The sequence below is a fragment of the Pseudophryne corroboree genome, chromosome 2, assembly GCF_028390025.1.
Source record: "Pseudophryne corroboree isolate aPseCor3 chromosome 2, aPseCor3.hap2, whole genome shotgun sequence".
In the NCBI taxonomy this organism is placed as follows: Eukaryota; Metazoa; Chordata; class Amphibia; order Anura; family Myobatrachidae; genus Pseudophryne; species Pseudophryne corroboree.
The window spans coordinates 683017631-683036546 of NC_086445.1; the positions used below are offsets into that span (position 1 = coordinate 683017631).

The 18916-nt window shown below is 46.2% G+C and overlaps 1 protein-coding gene across 2 annotated transcripts in view; it reads left to right on the forward strand.

The window, feature by feature from the left end:
• SRGAP2 (SLIT-ROBO Rho GTPase activating protein 2) overlaps window positions 1-18916 on the forward strand; it is a 244691-nt gene that overhangs the window by 117718 nt on the left and 108057 nt on the right. For both annotated transcript variants that reach the window (XM_063955161.1, XM_063955162.1), the window contains exon 3: window positions 14429-14621. In XM_063955161.1, the coding sequence (XP_063811231.1) occupies window positions 14429-14621 (193 nt within the window). The remainder of the gene's footprint in view (window positions 1-14428; window positions 14622-18916) is intronic.

Sequence of the window (18916 nt, forward strand, 5' to 3'; positions counted from 1 at the left end):
ATTTTGATAAACCTTATATTGGAAACCAAATAACTGATTTAATTTTCTACAGACAATATTTCTGTAGAACACCTATACACAGCAACAATAAAAGTTAGTCTTTATGGTAGGATTATGTGAAAATGCATTGATTTAAATTTGGGTTGAAAAATACCTAGGAATATAGCGGTCCAGGCGGCTTCTATTGGACGGCTTCAATTATTATAGTTACGCTGCTGAAATGGAGAAAATTTACTCCCATAAAAAAAATACACATACAGATGTATCCTCATACATCTAGTCTCAATACGCCATGCACCACAAGATGCCTGGAGGAGTGAGCCGGCAGTTCCTGGGTAGCTCTGCTAGCGTTAGACCTCCTTTTTTTTTTTTTTTTTGCTGAAAATGCGTCTTATTGGCATCACTATGCAAATAAGATGCACAAGCAGACTGCTGATTATATATTCTCGCCTATATTCTTTGTGACTGCAGCGGTATCTGCATACGAAATGCTACGTTACGAAGTCTGCTTGTGTGTCTTATTCATAGCGATGCAAATACGATGTACAAGCAGACTCTGCTGATTTATAATGATATGCGGCATGCCTATATTCTTTGTGTGACTGCAGAACTAGAAGGGCTGTTTAACGTGATTGCAGCAAGGATGTAGGACTCCTCTGTATTGCAGTACCTGCCCCAGTGCAGGCTACTGTACATCGAAGTGCTTCAAAAAAAGTTGATAAAAAGATTAATTGTAGCAATCATTAGGCATCTTAGCCATTGGCTTTATCTTCAGTGTTGTTTTTAACGCTACTACAAATCATATAAACATGTCTGAAAACAGAACACATTGCTTTCAATGACATCATACCCACTCTGTTTTACTAGTGTCATGTATGTAGTGACTACAGTGACAGCATTTAGTACAGTCCCCTCCAATGGCACTAAAAACTACAGTAACAAACATGCTTTGCAAGATCTTAAAAAGAAAAAAAGAAAAAACTTTTTTAGAGCCACACACACACACACACACACACACACACACACACACACACACACACACACACACACAATGTTCCGTTCCTTTAAAAATGATTTTTTTTTTTTTTTTTATTCGTGTGACACATCTTTGGTGGCAAGCATTTTCTGTTTTAGTGAACTGAAACCCTTCAACTGTTATGTTTATCATACAGGAAGTGTTTATCATTGTGTTAAATGCCCTTATCCTAAGCTCCCCTGGCAAAGTGCCAGTACAGATAAAAACATACTAATCGTTGTTGACAAAGGGGATTTAATTACAAAATTACACAATGACACCAAGAATATTGTAAAGCTAGCGTACAACTGGCTTCAAAAGTTTAAGGTATTTTTTTGCAGAATATTTTACATTTTGAGTTTGCGCTTTTACATGCACCAAGTTGTTACTGTTGGTGTAAATGTGTGGTTGTTATAAGCACTGTTTGGACTTGGCAAGAACTTTGCACAGAACCAACGCCTTTTCTGTGTTCTCTCAGCCATCACCTCTTTCCACAGTATCATATGTCACTAGTTTCCTGCTAGATTGTGTATTTGGTTTGCAATTCTATCCCTTGCATGGCTGGTCACTCTTATTGTGCTAATTATACTTAGATACGAATGTAATTCTGGTCTTACCGTGAATTTTTCATTTGTATGTGGCAGTCTGAGATCTTTGACATTGGCCACATCCTGTGTGCACATATTTGATGTTGCATATAATGCAGGTCTTTGACCTTCTTGCATTGATTTAAAATATATAACTATTATAAGTGATTGGAATAACATTGTCTACTCTGTTCTCTGTATTGCTATTAACTACCTGGTCCTATTACTCGGCCAGCATCTTGACTGCCGGGATGCCAAGCGCATCCCCTATTGGGTCATTGGTAGCTGTAAACCATTGATCTAATGGGGATTGCTTCTCTCAATTTCTTATTTGCATTTTTATTTTATTTTCCTGTGTGAACCCTCTGACCCGACCCCCTCCCACTTTCCCCTGGTCGCACATACTGTTTCCAATCATAAGAAACAAGAGGGCAACATCTATACAGACAGGTCTGGCCATGAGTGTCCTGCAACAAAGCACGTGTTGGTCCTGGGTAGGGAACAGTGATGAGGTGTCGGGGGACATTTCTACTCTCTCACCCCTGCAGTGCAGGCTGGTGGTTTTACAATATGGGTGACATAGGGGGGTGGTATTCATGTGACTGGTGGTTGGGAGACCGACGGTCACATGACCTCCACCAACATCCTGCCCCATCACTATCCCGACGGTTGGCATGCCGACCAACAGGGACTATTTCCACTTGTGGATGTCCACGACACCCATAGAGTGGGAATAGAACCCATGGCGACAACAGGTCGCCAACAAGCAAGCAGCATGGCGAGCACAGCGAGCCCACAAGGGGCTTGCTGCACTCGCCCCTCCCCGCCGGGATCCCTGTGTCGGTATGCTGGTACGTCTTCACTCCCTTGACATAATTAGTTTTTCACAATGAAAATGCATCTGTTGGAACAGAATCATAGTCCATCCACATCTGAAAGGGAGTTATTTTGCAGTGTGTGGTGTAGGTATGCATGTATGTAATATAGTGTGTGTGTGTACACACACACACACACACACACACACACACATACACACACTATATTGATATGGATGGACCATGTATATATGTATGTATGAAACGGCACTCAGAGACAACAGCGGATCAAATAAATGTTATATTCCATATGGAATATAACATTAATTTGATCCGCTGTTGTCTCTGAGTGTAATATATAATATATAATTATACTATATTTATTTCTCTAACATCCATAAGGGATACTGGGGCCACTTAGTACGATAGGGTATAGATGGGGTCCAAGGGAGCAGGTGCACTTTAAATTCTTCAAACAGGGTTTGCTGCCTCTTCCCCTCTATGCCCTCCCCCACAGCCCAGTTTAGAAAAATGTGCCCTCTGGAGAAGATGCACACTCAAGAGCTCCAGAGGATTTTTTCTTCGGTTTCATTGAAAAAGAACATTTTTCTTTTCAGGTAGGCTGCTTGGCAACAGCCTACCTGCGCTGAGGGATGCTGTGGGGAACAGACACCGGCCTCCCTAAGGCGTTGAGTCGGAGCCCGTTGACAGGACAACGGTCCTGGGGGTCAGTGTACCTCAGGCATTGCGCTCTTGCGCACACACACCCGCAGCACGCCGCAAACCCCCAGCACAGAGCCTGAAGTACATCAAGTGGTGAGTGTTGCTGCGGGTCCCGATAGCGTGGTCCCTCGGTTCTTGTTGTGGCGCGGCAGTTAAAATAGGTGTTATGGGCCTCTTTTACACATATCAGGGGACTTGCCAGTATAAATAACTACTATAGCTCCGGTGCCATGTAAGGTGGCAGAGCTACCTCAGAGCAGGACCAGCGGCTTCCTGGCGCCATTTTCTGCATTCTCAGCGCTGCAGCAAGACGGCCAGCTCCTCCAGGAAATACTCCACAGCCAGATGCTGGTACAGGGGTGTAGTAAAGGGCCCACTCTGGGAACCTTTTCTTAGGCTCCTCACACATTAACAACCATATTGCCTAACTTTCTAACTTCTAAATTGTTAGTTACAGGCTGGGAGCTGGTCCCTCCATCTCTGTTTCTCTCCACACATAATGGGCTGGGCAGGCTTGCTTGTACCTGTGTTACCTGTGTCTGTGTGTGGTTGTGGGTATTAATGTTCCCTGTCACCGTGGTGAAGAAAGCTGTGTGTAATGTATGTCACACCAGGTTTTCTCCCTCACTTGCAGATTCTCTCATGTTTGAGCAATGTAGTCAGCCTTCACAAGACTATGGTGCTTCCGGGGGTGATTTACAGGAACCAGCTTGGCTATGTTCTATTAAAACTATGCTGGATTACATGTCCAATGAGTTAACTACTGCTAGACCGTAAAGGCTGCAATTACAACAGTCTATGGCTGCTCTGACTAAGGATAAGGCAGAGAGCAGACAAATATCCCCTCTCTCAACTACCCCAAAAGCGGGGGTTACCTGACATTCTCTCTCTAAATCTGAGGAGGAGGTACCAGAGGTGGAGGAGGAAGAGGAGCTGGAATCTTCTGCTGAGGTGGAAGATTGCTCTACTACGCATGGAGTGGAGTCACTTATACTTGCTATAAGGTATGTTTCTCTGACGTCCTAAGTGGATGCTGGGACTCCGTAAGGACCATGGGGAATAGCGGCTCCGCAGGAGACTGGGCACAACTATAAAGAAAGCTTTAGACTACTGGTGTGCACTGGCTCCTCCCACTATGACCCTCCTCCAGACTTCAGTTAGAATCTTGTGCCCGGCTGAGCTGGATGCACACTAGGGGCTCTCCTGAGCTCCTAGAAAGAAAGTATATTTAGGTTTTTTATTTTACAGTGAGATCTGCTGGCAACAGACTCACTGCAGCGAGGGACTAAGGGGAGAAGAAGCGAACCTACCTAACAGGTGGTAGTTTGGGCTTCTTAGGCTACTGGACACCATTAGCTCCAGAGGGATCGACCGCAGGACCCGACCTTGGTGTTCATTCCCGGAGCCGCGCCGCCGTCCCCCTTACAGAGCCAGAAGCATGAAGAGGTCCGGAAAATCGGCGGCAGAAGACTTCGGTCTTCACCAAGGTAGCGCACAGCACTGCAGCTGTGCGCCATTGCTCCTCATGTACACCTCACACTCCGGTCACTGATGGGTGCAGGGCGCTGGGGTTGGGGGGGCGCCCTGAGGGCAATATAAGACACCTTGGCTGGCAAATCTACATCATATATAGTCCTAGAAGCTATAGATGTAAAAAATACCCCTGCCAGTATTCCAGAAAAAGCGGGAGAAGTCCGCCGGAAAAGGGGCGGGGCCATCTCCCTCAGCACACTGGCGCCATTTTTCCCTCACAGCTCCGCTGGAAGGAAGCTCCCTGGCTCTCCCCTGCAGTCTGAAACCTACAGAAGGGTAAAAAAGAGAGGGGGGGCACTAAATTTAGGCGCAGGAGATATATATATATATATATATATATATATATATATATATATATATTAAAAAAAGCAGCTATAAGGGAAAACACTCGTTTATAGTGGGATCCCTGTGTTATATAGCACTCTGGTGTGTGCTGGCATACTCTCTCTCTGTCTCCCCGAAGGGCTTTGTGGGGTCCTGTCCTCTGTCAGAGCATTCCCTGTGTGTTTGCGGTGTGTCGGTACGGCTGTGTCGACATGTTTGATGAGGAGGCTTATGTTGAGGCGGAGCAGATGCCTGTAAATGTGATGTCACCCCCTGCGGGGTCGACACCGGAGTGGAAGGAATTACGCGATAGTGTCGACTCCTTACATAAAAGGTTTGACGACATACCAAATGTGGGACAGCTGGCTTCTCAGCCTGTGCCTGCCCAGGCGTCTCAAAAGCCATCAGGGGCTCTAAAACGCCCGCTACCTCAGATGGCAGACACAGATGTCGACACGGATACTGACTCCAGTGTCGACGACGATGAGACTAATGTAACTTCCAGTAGGGCCACACGTTACATGATTGAGGCAAAAAAAAATGTGTTGCACATTTCTGATGTTACCCCCGGTACCACAAAAAAGGGTATTATGTTTGGAGAGAAAAAACTACCAGTAGCTTTTCCTCCATCTGAGGAGTTAAATGAAGTGTGTGAAGAAGCGTGGGCTTCCCCTGATAAGAAGCTGGTAATTTCTAAGAGGTTACTAATGGCGTACCCTTTCCCGCCAGAGGATAGGTCACGTTGGGAAACATCCCCTAGAGTGGATAAAGCGCTCACACGCTTGTCAAAGAAGGTGGCACTACCGTCTCCGGATACGGCCGCCCTGAAGGAATCTGCTGATAGAAAGCAGGAGGCTATCCTGAAATCTATATATACACACACAGGTGTTATACTGAGACCAGCTATTGCTTCAGCATGGATGTGCAGTGCTGCAGCTGCATGGTCAGATTCCCTTTCAGAAAATATTGATACCCTAGACAGGGACACTATATTGCTAACCGTAGAGCATATAAAAGACGCACTTTTATACATGAGGGATGCACAGAGGGATATTTGCCGGCTGGCATCCAAAATTAGTGCAATGTCCATTTCTGCCAGGAGAGGGTTATGGACTCGGCAGTGGACAGGAGATGCAGATTCCAAAAGGCACATGGAAGTTCTGCCTTATAAGGGTGAGGAGTTGTTCGGGGATGGTCTCTCGGACCTCGTTTCCACAGCAACAGCTGGGAAGTCTACATTTTTACCCCATGTTCCCTCACAGCCAAAGAAAGCACTGTATTATCAGGTACAGTCCTTTCGGCCCAATAGGGGCAAGCGGGTTAAAGGCGCGTCCTTTCTGCCCAGAGGCAGAGGTAGGGGAAAAAAGCTGCAGCATACAGCCAGTTCCCAGGAGCAAAAGTCCTCCCCCGCTTCCTCTAAGTCCACAGCATGACGCTGGGGCTCCACAGGCGGAGCCAGGTACGGTGGGGGCCCGTCTCAAATATTTCAGCAATCAGTGGGCTCGCTCACGGGTGGATCCCTGGATTTTTCAGATAGTATCTCAGGGGTACAAGCTGGAATTCGAGACGTCTCCCCCCCCCCCCCCCCCCCGCCGTTTCCTCAAATCTGCCTTGCCAACCACTCCCTCAGGCAGGGAGGCAGTGTTACAGGCAATTCACAAGCTGTATTCACAACAGGTGATAGTAAAGGTACCCCTACTTCAACAAGGACGGGGTTACTATTCCACAATGTTTGTGGTACCGAAACCGGACGGTTCGGTGAGACCCATTTTAAATTTGAAATCCTTGAACACGTATATAAAAAAAATTCAAGTTCAAGATGGAATCGCTCAGGGCGGTTATTGCAAGCCTGGACGAGGGGGATTACATGGTATCACTGGACATCAAGGATGCTTACCTGCATGTCCCATTTACCATCCTCACCAGGAGTACCTCAGATTTGTGGTACAGGATTGTCATTACCAATTCCAGACGTTGCCGTTCGGTCTATCCACGGCTCCGAGGGTCTTTACCAAGGTAATGGCCGAAATGATGATACTCCTTCGAAAGAAGGGAGTTTTAATTATCCCGTACTTGGACGATCTCCTGATAAAGGCGAGGTCCAGAGAGCAGTTGTTGGTCGGGGTAGCACTATCTCGGGAGGTGCTACAACAGCACGGCTGGATTCTAAACATTCCAAAGTCACAGCTGGTCCCTACGACACGTCTACTGTTCCTGGGGATGGTTCTGGACACAGCACAGAAAAAAGTGTTTCTCCCGGAGGAGAAGGCCAAGGAGCTGTCATCTCTAGTCAGAGGCCTCCTAAAATCAAAACAGGTGTCGGTGCACCACTGCACGCGTATCCTGGGAAAGATGGTAGCTTCCTACGAAGCGATTCCATTCGGCAGGTTTCATGCAAGAACCTTTCAATGGGACCTGTTGGACAAGTGGTCCGGATCGCATCTTTAGATGCATCGGCTGATAACCCTGTCTCCAAGATCAAGGGTGTCTCTGCTGTGGTGGCTGCAGAGTGCTCATCTTCAAGAGGGCCGCAGATTCGGCATACAGGACTGGGTCCTGGTGACCACGGATGCCAGCCTTCGAGGCTGGGGGGCAGTCACACAGGGAAGAAACTTCCAAGGACTATGGTCAAGTCAGGAGACTTCCCTGCACATAAATATTCTGGAACTAAGGGCCATTTACAATGCCCTAAGTCAGGCAAAACCCCTGCTTCAAAACCAGCCGGTACTGATCCAGTCAGACAACATCACGGCGGTCGCCCATGTAAACCGACAGGGCGGCACGAGAAGCAGGACGGCAATGGCAGAAGCCACAAGGATTCTCCGATGGGTGGAAAATCACGTGTTAGCACTGTCAGCAGTGTTCATTCCGGGAGTGGACAACTGGGAAGCAGACTTCCTCAGCAGGCACGACCTCCACCCGGGAGAGTGGGGACTTCATCCAGAAGTCTTTCAAATGATTGTAAACCGTTGGGAAAGGCCACAGGTGGACATGATGGCGTCCCGCCTAAACAAAAAGCTAGAAAAGTATTGCGCCAGGTCAAGAGACCCGCAGGCGATAGCTGTGGACGCTCTAGTGACACCGTGGGTGTACCGGTCGGTTTATGTGTTCCCTCCTCTTCCTCTCATACCAAAGGTACTGAGGATAATACGGAGAAGAGGAGTAAGAACTATACTCATTGTTCCGGATTGGCCAAGAAGAGTTTGGTACCCGGAACTTCAAGAAAGGATCTCGGAGGACCCATGGCCTCTACCGCTCAGACAAGACCTGCTGCAGCAGGGGCCCTGTCTGTTCCAAGACTTACCGCGGCTGCGTTTGACGGCATGGCGGTTGAACACCGGATCCTGAAGGAAAAGGGCATTCCGGAGGAAGTCATTCCTACGCTGATTAAAGCCAGGAAAGAAGTAACCGCAAACCATTATCACCGCATTTGGCGGAAATATGTTGCGTGGTGTGAGGCCAGGAAGGCCCCAACTGAGGAATTTCAGCTGGGCCGTTTCCTGCACTTCCTACAGTCAGGGGTGACTATGGGCCTTAAATTGGGTTCCATTAAGGTCCAGATTTCGGCTCTATCGATTTTCTTCCAGAGAGAACTGGCTTCACTACCTGAAGTTCAGACTTTTGTTAAGGGAGTGCTGCATATTCAGCCCCCTTTTGTGCCTCCAGTGGCACCTTGGGATCTCAACGTGGTGTTGGATTTCCTAAAGTCACATTGGTTTGAGCCACTGAAAACCGTGGATTTGAAATATCTCACGTGGAAAGTGGTCATGTTGTTGGCCTTGGCTTCGGCCAGGCGTGTATCAGAATTGGCGGCTTTGTCATGTAAAAGCCCTTATCTGATTTTCCATATGGATAGGGCGGAATTGAGGACTCGTCCCCAGTTTCTCCCTAAAGTGGTATCAGCTTTTCATCTGAACCAACCTATCATGGTGCCTGCGGCTACAAAAGACTTGGAGGCTTCCAAGTTGTTGGACGTAGTCAGGGCCCTGAAAATCTATGTTTCCAGGACAGCTGGAGTCAGAAAGACTGACTCGCTCTTTATCCTGTATGCGCGCAACAAGTTGGGTGCACCTGCTTCAAAGCAGACTATTGCTCGCTGGATCTGTAGTACGATTCAGCTTGCACATTCTGCGGCTGGACTGCCGCATCCTAAATCAGTGAAAGCCCATTCCACGAGGAAGGTGGGCTCTTCTTGGGCGGCTGCCCGAGGGGTCTCGGCTCTTCAACTTTGCCGAGCAGCTACTTGGTCGGGGTCAAACACGTTTGCTAAATTGTACAAGTTTGACACCCTGGCTGAGGAGGACCTAGAGTTTGCCCATTCGGTGCTGCAGAGTCATCCGCACTCTCCCGCCCGTTTGGGAGCTTTGGTATAATCCCCATGGTCCTTACGGAGTCCCAGCATCCACTTAGGACGTCGGAGAAAATAAGAATTAACTCACCGGTAATTCTATTTCTCGTAGTCCGTAGTGGATGCTGGGCGCCCATCCCAAGTGCGGATTGTCTGCAATACTTGTATATAGTTATTGCTTAACTAATGGGTTATTGTTGAGCCATCTGTTGAGAGGCTCAGTTGTTATCATACTGTTAACTGGGTATTGTATCACGAGTTATACGGTGTGATTGGTGTGGCTGGTATGAGTCTTACCCGGGACTCATCCTTCCTTATTGTGTCAGCTCTTCCGGGCACAGTATCCTAACTGAAGTCTGGAGGAGGGTCATAGTGGGAGGAGCCAGTGCACACCAGTAGTCTAAAGCTTTCTTTATAGTTGTGCCCAGTCTCCTGCGGAGCCGCTATTCCCCATGGTCCTTACGGAGTCCCAGCATCCACTACGGACTACGAGAAATAGAATTACCGGTGAGTAAATTCTTATTTTTGCACATTCCTGGGAATGAAGCAGAGGTACAGCAATCTTTTTTACTCTCCACAGTAAAAAGTACTTGTCACCTTTCCTGATTCTAAGGAGCTGGATGATCTTTTCGGAGAACCATGGGTTTCTCCTGACAAGAAATTCCAGGTGACAAAGAAATTAGTTGCCGCCTTTCCGTTTGCTCCTGAGGGCGAAAGATCTGGGAGACTCCCCCTGCTATAGATGTTTCGGTATCACGCCTGTCAAAAAAGATGGTGCTACCAGTTCCGGGGGCTGCTGCCCTAAAGGAACCTGCAGACAGGAAAATAGAAAACACTTTGAAATCTATTTATGTTGCAGCAGGAGCCTCCCAGAGGCCTATTATTGCTGACTTTTGGGTGACTCGCACAGTTCACACCTGGGCGGGTAACCTTCAAGAGGGCCTTACTGGTGATAAATCCCTGGCAGAAATGGTTACGCTGATTCAGCATATCCAGGAATCTGCTTATTTTCTCGATCAGAGGCATTGGCATTATTAATGCTCGTACTTCTACCATGGTGGTTTCTGCATGCAGGGTGATGTGAATGCGTCAGTGGGTTGCGGACGCAGAGTCGAAAAAAGTGTGGAGGCTTTACCTTTCAGAGGAGATTGGCTATTTGGATGTGAGCTAGACACATGGATTTCCAAGGCTACAGCTGGAAAATCCACGTACCTCCCGTCTGCAGCTCAACCGGCTAGACGCTCTTACACTGGACCTTCCCTGCAGTCCTTTTAGACCGCAAGGTTTAAGGGAAAAACCAGAGGTGCCCAAAATGTAGCAATACGCTCCAGAGGTAAATCACGTAATCCTACCACCACAGGGCCTTAGGACCAGGACATCAGCTCGGTCTCCTCAATGTCCTCAGCATTACGGTGTCCCTCCACTCCCGGGGGATCTCGGGGTGGGAGGTCATCTGATATTCTTCTGCCTAATTTGGAGAAGCTCCTTCCAGGATGCTTGGGTGAAAGACCTGATTTCCCAGGTCAGGCTTACCAGCTTCTGAGGACATGTGCCTTACGTTACAGGAGGCCATTCAAAAGTTGGTTCAGACTCATGTCTCAAGTAGAATGTTCCGGTTGAGCAGTACATTCTGGCTGAGAAGGGTATTCCGGACAAGGTTATTGCAACCATGCTTCAAGCCAGGAAGGCAGTCACATCGAAGCATTATCATCATATCTGGAAACGTTATGTCTCCTAGTGTGAGGGCCGGAGGTATCCTGCTGCAGATTTCAACTTGGGGAGCTTTTTGCGTTTCTTACAGGCTGGTGTGGACATGGGCATGCGGTTGGGCTCCATAAAGGTGCAGATCTCAGCCTTGTCCATTTTCTTTTAGAAGAAATTGGCTAGAATTCCTGAGGTTCAGACATTCTTGCAGGTTTCCTTCGCATCCAGCCTCCTTTGTGCCGCCTACAGCACCTTGGGATCTAAACGTGGTTTTGACCTTTCTGCAATCCTCTTGGTTTGAACCATTGATGTCCGTGGAGGACAAGTACTTTACATGGTTATGCTTTTGGCCTTAGCTTCGACTAGACGTGTTTCGGAGCTTGGTGCTTTGTCCTGCAAGAGTACTTATTTGGTCTTTCATAAGGACAGAGCAGAGCTTAGGACTCGTCAACTGTCCCTGCCAAAAGTGGTTTCTGCGTTCCATCTAAATCAGCCTATTGTTGTTCCGGCGGCTTCGCCCACTTCCTTGAATTCTGAGTCCTTGGATGTGGTGCGAGCCCTGAAGATCTACGTCAAGAGGGCGGCTGCTGTCCGAAAGTCGGATTCCCTCTTTGTGCTGTATGATGCTCAAAAGAAGGGTTGCCCTGCTTCGAAGCAGTCAATTGCTCGTTGGATTAGGCTTACCATTCAGCAGGCCTACACTTCGGCGCCCTTACCTATTCCACGATCCTATCAAGGCCCACTCTACTAGGTTGGTGGGTTCCTCCTGGGTGGCTGCCCGTGGTGTCTTGGCTTTGCAACTATGCCGGGCCGCTACCTGGTCAGGGACAGTCATGTTTGTCAAGTTCTACAGGGTTTATACCCTGGCGAAGGAGGATGTCCTATTCGGACATTCGGTACTACAGATGTCTCAGCACGTTCCCACCCGTTCTGGGAGCTTTCGGACATCCTCATCATACTACGTGACCCCAGTATCCCTTATGGATGTTAGGGAAAATAGGATTTTAATTACCTACCGGTAAATCCTTTTCTTGTAGTCCATAAGGGATATTGGGCGCCCGCCTCTGTGCTTTGACTTTTCTGCAAGTTTGTTCTTGTTCTTCTTGTTTGTTGTTTGACTGAAGTTGTTTGAAGTGGTTAGTCTCACCACTCGTTGGCTTGTCATGCTTCCTCTTCTCAAATATTCTCCTTCGGGCACAGTTTTCCTAGACTGGGCTGTGGGGGAGGGCATAGAGGGGAGGAACCAGCACACCCTGTTTGAAGAATTTCGAAGTGCACCGGCTCCTTTGGACCATCTATACTCTATTGTACTAAGTTACATACATACACACACATATATATATATATATATATATATATATATATACATAATAAGTTGGTGTCTAGTTGTTGCTTTATTTTCTAGTAGTTGCAGTACAAGTGTATAACCTGGAACAGTTTTTAAAAACTGGATTCATTTAATTGAGACAGTGTTTGGAGCAGTGTGGTTTGGTATCTATAAGCATGAAACATTGATAGTCCTGTTTTAGTTACAATATCTTTTGTAGCTGCACAAAATATTGCCATCATAAATAATAATAAATATTAGTGTGATTTATAGAAGTATGGTTGTCATTTTTTATTACCCCATTCATACATCCCTGTGCAATCCATCTGTTAAAAAAAAAAAAATACATTGGTTGTTTTCAGTTCTAATAAAGTTTGAAATGTAATGAACGTCCCAAGCAGATTAGGAGTTAAGTCTGTGCCCTGCAGTGTGAGGGCACATGGGCTGTCTGTTACCCTAGGTCTTGTGGGCTGTCAGGAATCCAGTCATTGTGGGCTCGGCACAGCTGAACAAAGCAGTATTGAGCCCCACTCTGCGCTGCTGCATTGAAATCTGAGTGGGTCAGGAAATTCCTGACATTGCTGTGGGAGCACTGAGACCTGCTGCTACTCCTGCAGTAAGTGTGGTGCAGACCTCTTTATTGCATCCTACCAAAGCATGCCATTACCACCAAAGGTTTTCACCCAGGGTGGGAGTCATACCTCTGCCTTTGCCTTATTTTTGCGAACTTATGGGACTAGCAGAATGCCAGATGGCGAAAGCTATATATTGGTAAAGCAGTGTGGACTTCAGCGTGATTATTAAGACTTTTGCTAACATACTGTATAGAGAAGAAAGTTATATTATCAACCATATACTGTATATTACTAAAGGCAATTGAGTTGTAGGTCTGGTTCTTCGGCTTCTGTTTTATTCAAATTTTCCTATAATTTTACCATTGTTTGATCCTATATCACTTTGTAAGTGTTTTTGGCTCCTCTCATGAATGCTTTTTATCCTTATTCTTCTCTATCTATCTATCTATCTATCTATCATATATACGTGTGTGTGTATATATGTGTATACACACCACACACACACACACACACACACACACACACACACACACACACACACACACACACGTGTGTAGCTTCCCCCATCCACACTTTAGTTGCTTCTACCAGTGACATAACTGCTCTGCATAACTACACATTACTTGTGAGGCTCTATAACCTCATATTTAGGACACGAGGAGAGACATTAGAAATGGCTGCCTTGTGTACAATAAGGCTTGGGGATCACACATACAACACTGCATAAAAAGCACATTTTTCTCCTGCTTCAGAGTATTGGCCAGAGCACTTGAACTGACTCTAGCAAAATACCATGCTTCTCCTAGAAGCAATTCATTCACCATAGAAACTTGCAAACGTAGCCCTACAGCACTGCTATGCAGCATTCGTGAATTTGTTGTGAGATAAAGCTTACCATATTACTGTCCTTAGTGCCAAAGCACCACTAAAATATTGTCTTTAAAATGAGCATGTTTGATTCGTTTGTATGCTCAACAAATCAAGAGCGAGATTAACTGACTGCATTTTCAGTTCTTTGGCCAGTATCAAGTCCCATTAAGTCATCAAGATGTAGCATGTTTGGTAAATGGTCCGTAACAGATTGCAGGGTCAATAGTCTATTTATTTTACTTTTTTAACAAAGCTGCCTGGGTAACACTGAATAATGTTTTTAACCTTTAAAAATAACTCCACCCAAATATCAATGTTTTTCATTTAGCTAAATAATAATTCTAAATAATTCTGAATATCATTTTAACTGGGGTCCAACATTCTTCCAAGCCACACTCACCTCGCTTCTGCTGCAGCGGCCTCTCTTTGAATAGGCAATGGTGTTGCCAGTTTAGGTTGCGTTATCTTTTTAATAGTTGCATACTTGAGTCTGAATATTACAGTTTTTGCAAACCGCAAATGTGATGTATACTGTGGGTAGTTTGGGGTATACTTTTGAATTACTGTCCTACATGTTTATTCACTTAAAATATATTTCTTTTCTTAGAGATCCGAGCCCAGTTGTTGGAGCAGCTGAAATGTCTGGATCAACAATGTGATCTACGCACCCAGCTTCTTCAGGACTTGCAAGACTTTTTTCGCAAGAAAGCCGAGATCGAGATGGATTATTCGCGAAACCTGGAGAAACTCACGGAGCGATTTCTTTCGAAAACCCGAGGAGCCAAAGACCAGCAGTTCAAGTGAGAGAAAATATTAAGACAGACTTGCACAATCATTCATTTGTTAAAATAACTTCCACAGGCAAAATGGTTTTAACCCTTCTCTTAATGGCATCTGGCTGGCATAATATTGTCAATAGGATGTTAAACAACCAATCACAGTTGGTGACCCAGTAGATCACTGGAGTCAAATTGTTCACACATTGTTGCTGAGTTGGAAGTAAAACGTGTCAATTAGAATTCACAATACAATTACATACAAATCTAAGAACGCTCTTGGGAATGTGTGCAGAAAAAATGTATGCATTGCGGATTGCATATGTATTGTATGTAATATCACATCACAATAAAAAAAAGGAGGGGTCACATCATCGGTGGGATGTACATGGACATAGATGAACGATCATGTCACCATGACCCCGCCCCATGCTATTCAGTGCCCAGATTACTGACCCTGAATAACTGGGAGTGAGCACTTCTGGGGGTCTGGGAGCGCCACCCGATTTTTGGGAGCCTCCCGGACGATCTGGGATGGTAGGCAAGTATGACCACTACAAAGGTCGCGCCCAGTCCCGTATGTAAGGGGACCAGTGGTATTGCTGACCGCTATCTCAAGGCTGTGATTCTGGTCCAGCCGATGTACAGTCAGTCCCGTGTGCTGGGGGGATCTCTGTAAGTCGGGTGCAGCACAGCTCCGTGCTAGAGAACAATGTATATGGACAGTGTAAAGCCAGGTAGATGGTACAATATTGAGGATAATATATTCCAGTGGCTGTATGAATTTAAAAAGGCTTAAAAGCGGTGAGCATAAGTAGCAGTGCCAGAGAAGTTGGACCAACAATGCATGTCACTGCAGACTGCAACTTCTTCCGAGGAAAAAAACCGTTTAGGTGGCCCTGTATCATCCTCAGAATGTCTGGGGATAGGAAAGAACAGGATGTGCCGTAGTACAATATTCTGAAGTTTCATTTCATTAATATATACTATATACAAATATCATGGTTTACACTATGTTTTTTTTCCAGTAGGTTACGCCAAGACACCAGCTTTATGAGATGGAATGTTGTATGTACAAAATCTTACATTTCTACTGCCCAATCAGTATATTGTTTCCTGTAACATATAGCAAGCATGGTCTCTCTTATGCTGTTCTGCAAACTCTGGCCCAGATTTATCAAGCCTTGGAAAGTGATCAATTACACAGTGATAAAGTACCAATTTATCGACTCTTAACTGCCATGTTACAGGCTGTGTTTGAAAAATGACAGGAGCTGATTGGTCGGTACACCGTGCAATTTATCACTCTCCAAGGCATGATAAATGTGGGCCTCAGTTTGTAACCTGACAGATCTTGGTGTCTTTTTTTTTTTTGCTAGAAATGTGGATTATTTAATTTAAGTAAAATGACAAATCTAGATTTGTTTTCTTGGTAATGAAGCACAGGCAGTACACTTGAAGAGTGAAGAGGGGCACTGAATGTAGTCCTGTTACGCAGGTATCTGGTAAATGTCTCTTCCTGACCATTCTAGTAAACAGCAGATGTTCTGTGCAGAGGCTGCTGGAATTCCTTACATTCCAGTTGTAGCAGGGAGAGCACCAGGGGACCAAGCAGTTAGTTTTCAGCACAAAACGTGCTCCAGAAAACTGGGTCATGGTTGTTGTGGATTAGGAAAGGTTGTGGCAAGAGTCACTTTGTGAGTGTCTGAAGTGGCAGAGACTTCTTAAGTGTCTGTGTTACTGAGGATGTGCAGTCAGCATTAGTGGAAGGAAGTGAAAAATGTCTCATGAGTCATACTGCTACCGGTATAGGAGAAAGGGTAGTTTTGTGCCCTCCACAGCAGTTTCCCCAGCATTTGTTTTTTTTTCATGATATTTTATCTTATTTTATGGAGTATTGCTACTGCTTGTGAAAGTTGTTTTATCACTTTTGTCCTATCCATTGATTAGATTAGGGGAGTTCGTTTTTTTCCTTCTTCCTTTGATGTAGTGAGCTGCATTAGAGGTTATGCTTTTGTGGGTAGCAGTGCCAACGGCAGATACAGTTGAAAAGGGCACTGACATTAATAGTACATTAATAATAAAAATTATTATTATCTTTTATTTATATGGCACCACAAACGACCGGCAGCGCCCGTTACAGAGTATATAAACAAATGAGCAAAACAAGAAAAAAAGCACTTACTGTGCAGTGTGAGACAATATAGGACAGTACCTGAGACAATGCAGTCTGTTGCCGCCGGGTGCCGGCCCTAAAGGGGTACTGACTCCACTGCTCCAGTGTCAGGAATGTGTGCACTATGGGTCCGGACTGTTGCCCTGCCGAAGAGAGCAGGGGGCGGGTCACTTGCTGAGCCTGAGAGAGCAGTAGTGGTGTGGGCTGAGCCACTCTCTTGACTCCCATTAAGCCCACACTACAGTATGTTCACAGCATAGAGGAGAGGCACTCTGATCTTGCTCTACTCTTCGGACCCAGCAGGTGATCCTCCCGCGGCAGAAGTCAAAGCCGGCAGTTAGGACTTGGAGCCTGGAGGGCATCTCAGTATGGATAGAGGAGTCGATCTGTGTGTATCTGATGGTTGATTGGGGAGTTTGGGTCTGTGGGGAGGATAGCATGGTGTGTGTGTGTGGTTGGAGTAAAGGAAGGGAGACCTACGGCATATGTGAGGGGGGATCTGTGTGAGGGTGATGTGCTGTTTTGAGGGGAGCTGACAAAGGGGGAGGGGGGGGGGGTGAGGACACAGCCGCACTGTGTGAACACATACATTCAAATGTGTGTGTTCAACTTGAAATTCCGTCGTCCTGTCATCCGTCTCAACCGCAGCATGCTGGGGTTGGATCCGGCGGCTGTGGCACCGCCGCATATGTGTAGATGGCCACATGAGTCCTTGTGCAGACTCCTTCCGGCCAAGCAGATCCCGATGAACGGGACCCGCTGTACCGCTATGTGTGGCACCAGCCTTAGGGGAAAAGGATGCCAAGATGGTGCTGGGGCCATCTAAGGAGAGTGAAATGGCACGAAAATCAGGTGGCTCGGCAAGTGAGACCCATTCCATTAAGTCACCTACGGAGGTCCGCTGAGAGTTGGGAGGGAGCAGGCAGACGGTCAATAAGGAGCAGCAGGAAGAAGGGGTAGGCAGTCAGTCTGTGTGATGGGGGATTGTGTGATGGTGGTGTTTCAGGGCAGCTAAGGAAGGGGGGGGGGGGGGGACTGTGTGTGTGGGAGGGCGGTCTGTGTGAGGAAGGGATAGCTATAATAGGGTAGATAGCTGGGAATCTTCAAGGGGCGCACTGAACTCTAACTTGCCTCCGGGCAATGGTAATGAACTTACGCCACTGTGTTAGGTGCCATCAAAGGGAGTATTGAGTGTAAGATGGCATTAGTAAGAGAAGGAAGGGCACATGAGGGGAGAAAAATTAATAGTTTTTACCTATTGTATGTGTTTGATACACCCAAGAAGTACTTATTTTATAATGTTAATTAAAATTATCTCCATATCCTCTAATACTGGAGACACCTTTTTGTAGCCCTTTGGGGACTTAGGTGATAACTGTGATAACTCATCACCGATGGGCCCATTACGTAAGCGGAAATACTTATTCCTGCGTGTTTTTAGTAACAGGGCCATTCATTATCAGGGGAATGATGGGATTGAACATTTTCAGAGTCTGCCTATGGTAACCTACGCCATCGTCAGATGGTATTCGTCCCAGGGCCCTGGTACTTCCTATTGGAAGGAGCGCCGGGTTGAGGTATCTGATTGGATTATACCACTCCAACCGCGCTGTGTGCTTTCCAGCAGTGCACATGCATGAACTTTGCACTAACATTGTTGTGTAACATTCTGCCACTAAAAATGAGTGGCAGAATTAGCCGTGTTGGCATTGTAGGGACAGCTGCTTTTGCTGAAGGAAACTAATCTTCTCCTATCTTAAAGTAATGCAGTGTCCAGACAGGATAGTCGAGCAAATATGAATCAAAGCACATATGGGGGATGGTGTCTGAAATCTGTTTTCTAAGACTGTGCCTAGAACATTTATTTAGATTTTCTAACATGATTGATGATCTTAATGGAGATGTACCTCCTCCCTGTACTTGCTGTAAAAAGACAGACGTTCTCCTACAAAAATCTGCCGCAGGATTGTGCTTTGCCTGTAGAGCTTGCTTAGCAGCACTGCTGCAGGCTTATGCTGCCGACTAGGAAACTGTGTGTGTGTCTATCTATAATCTTGCTTCAGACCGCCGCCACTCAACACCATAAAATCGTCTACCTGGGTGCCTTCCCCGAACAGACACTCACACACAAGGTAAGTATAGG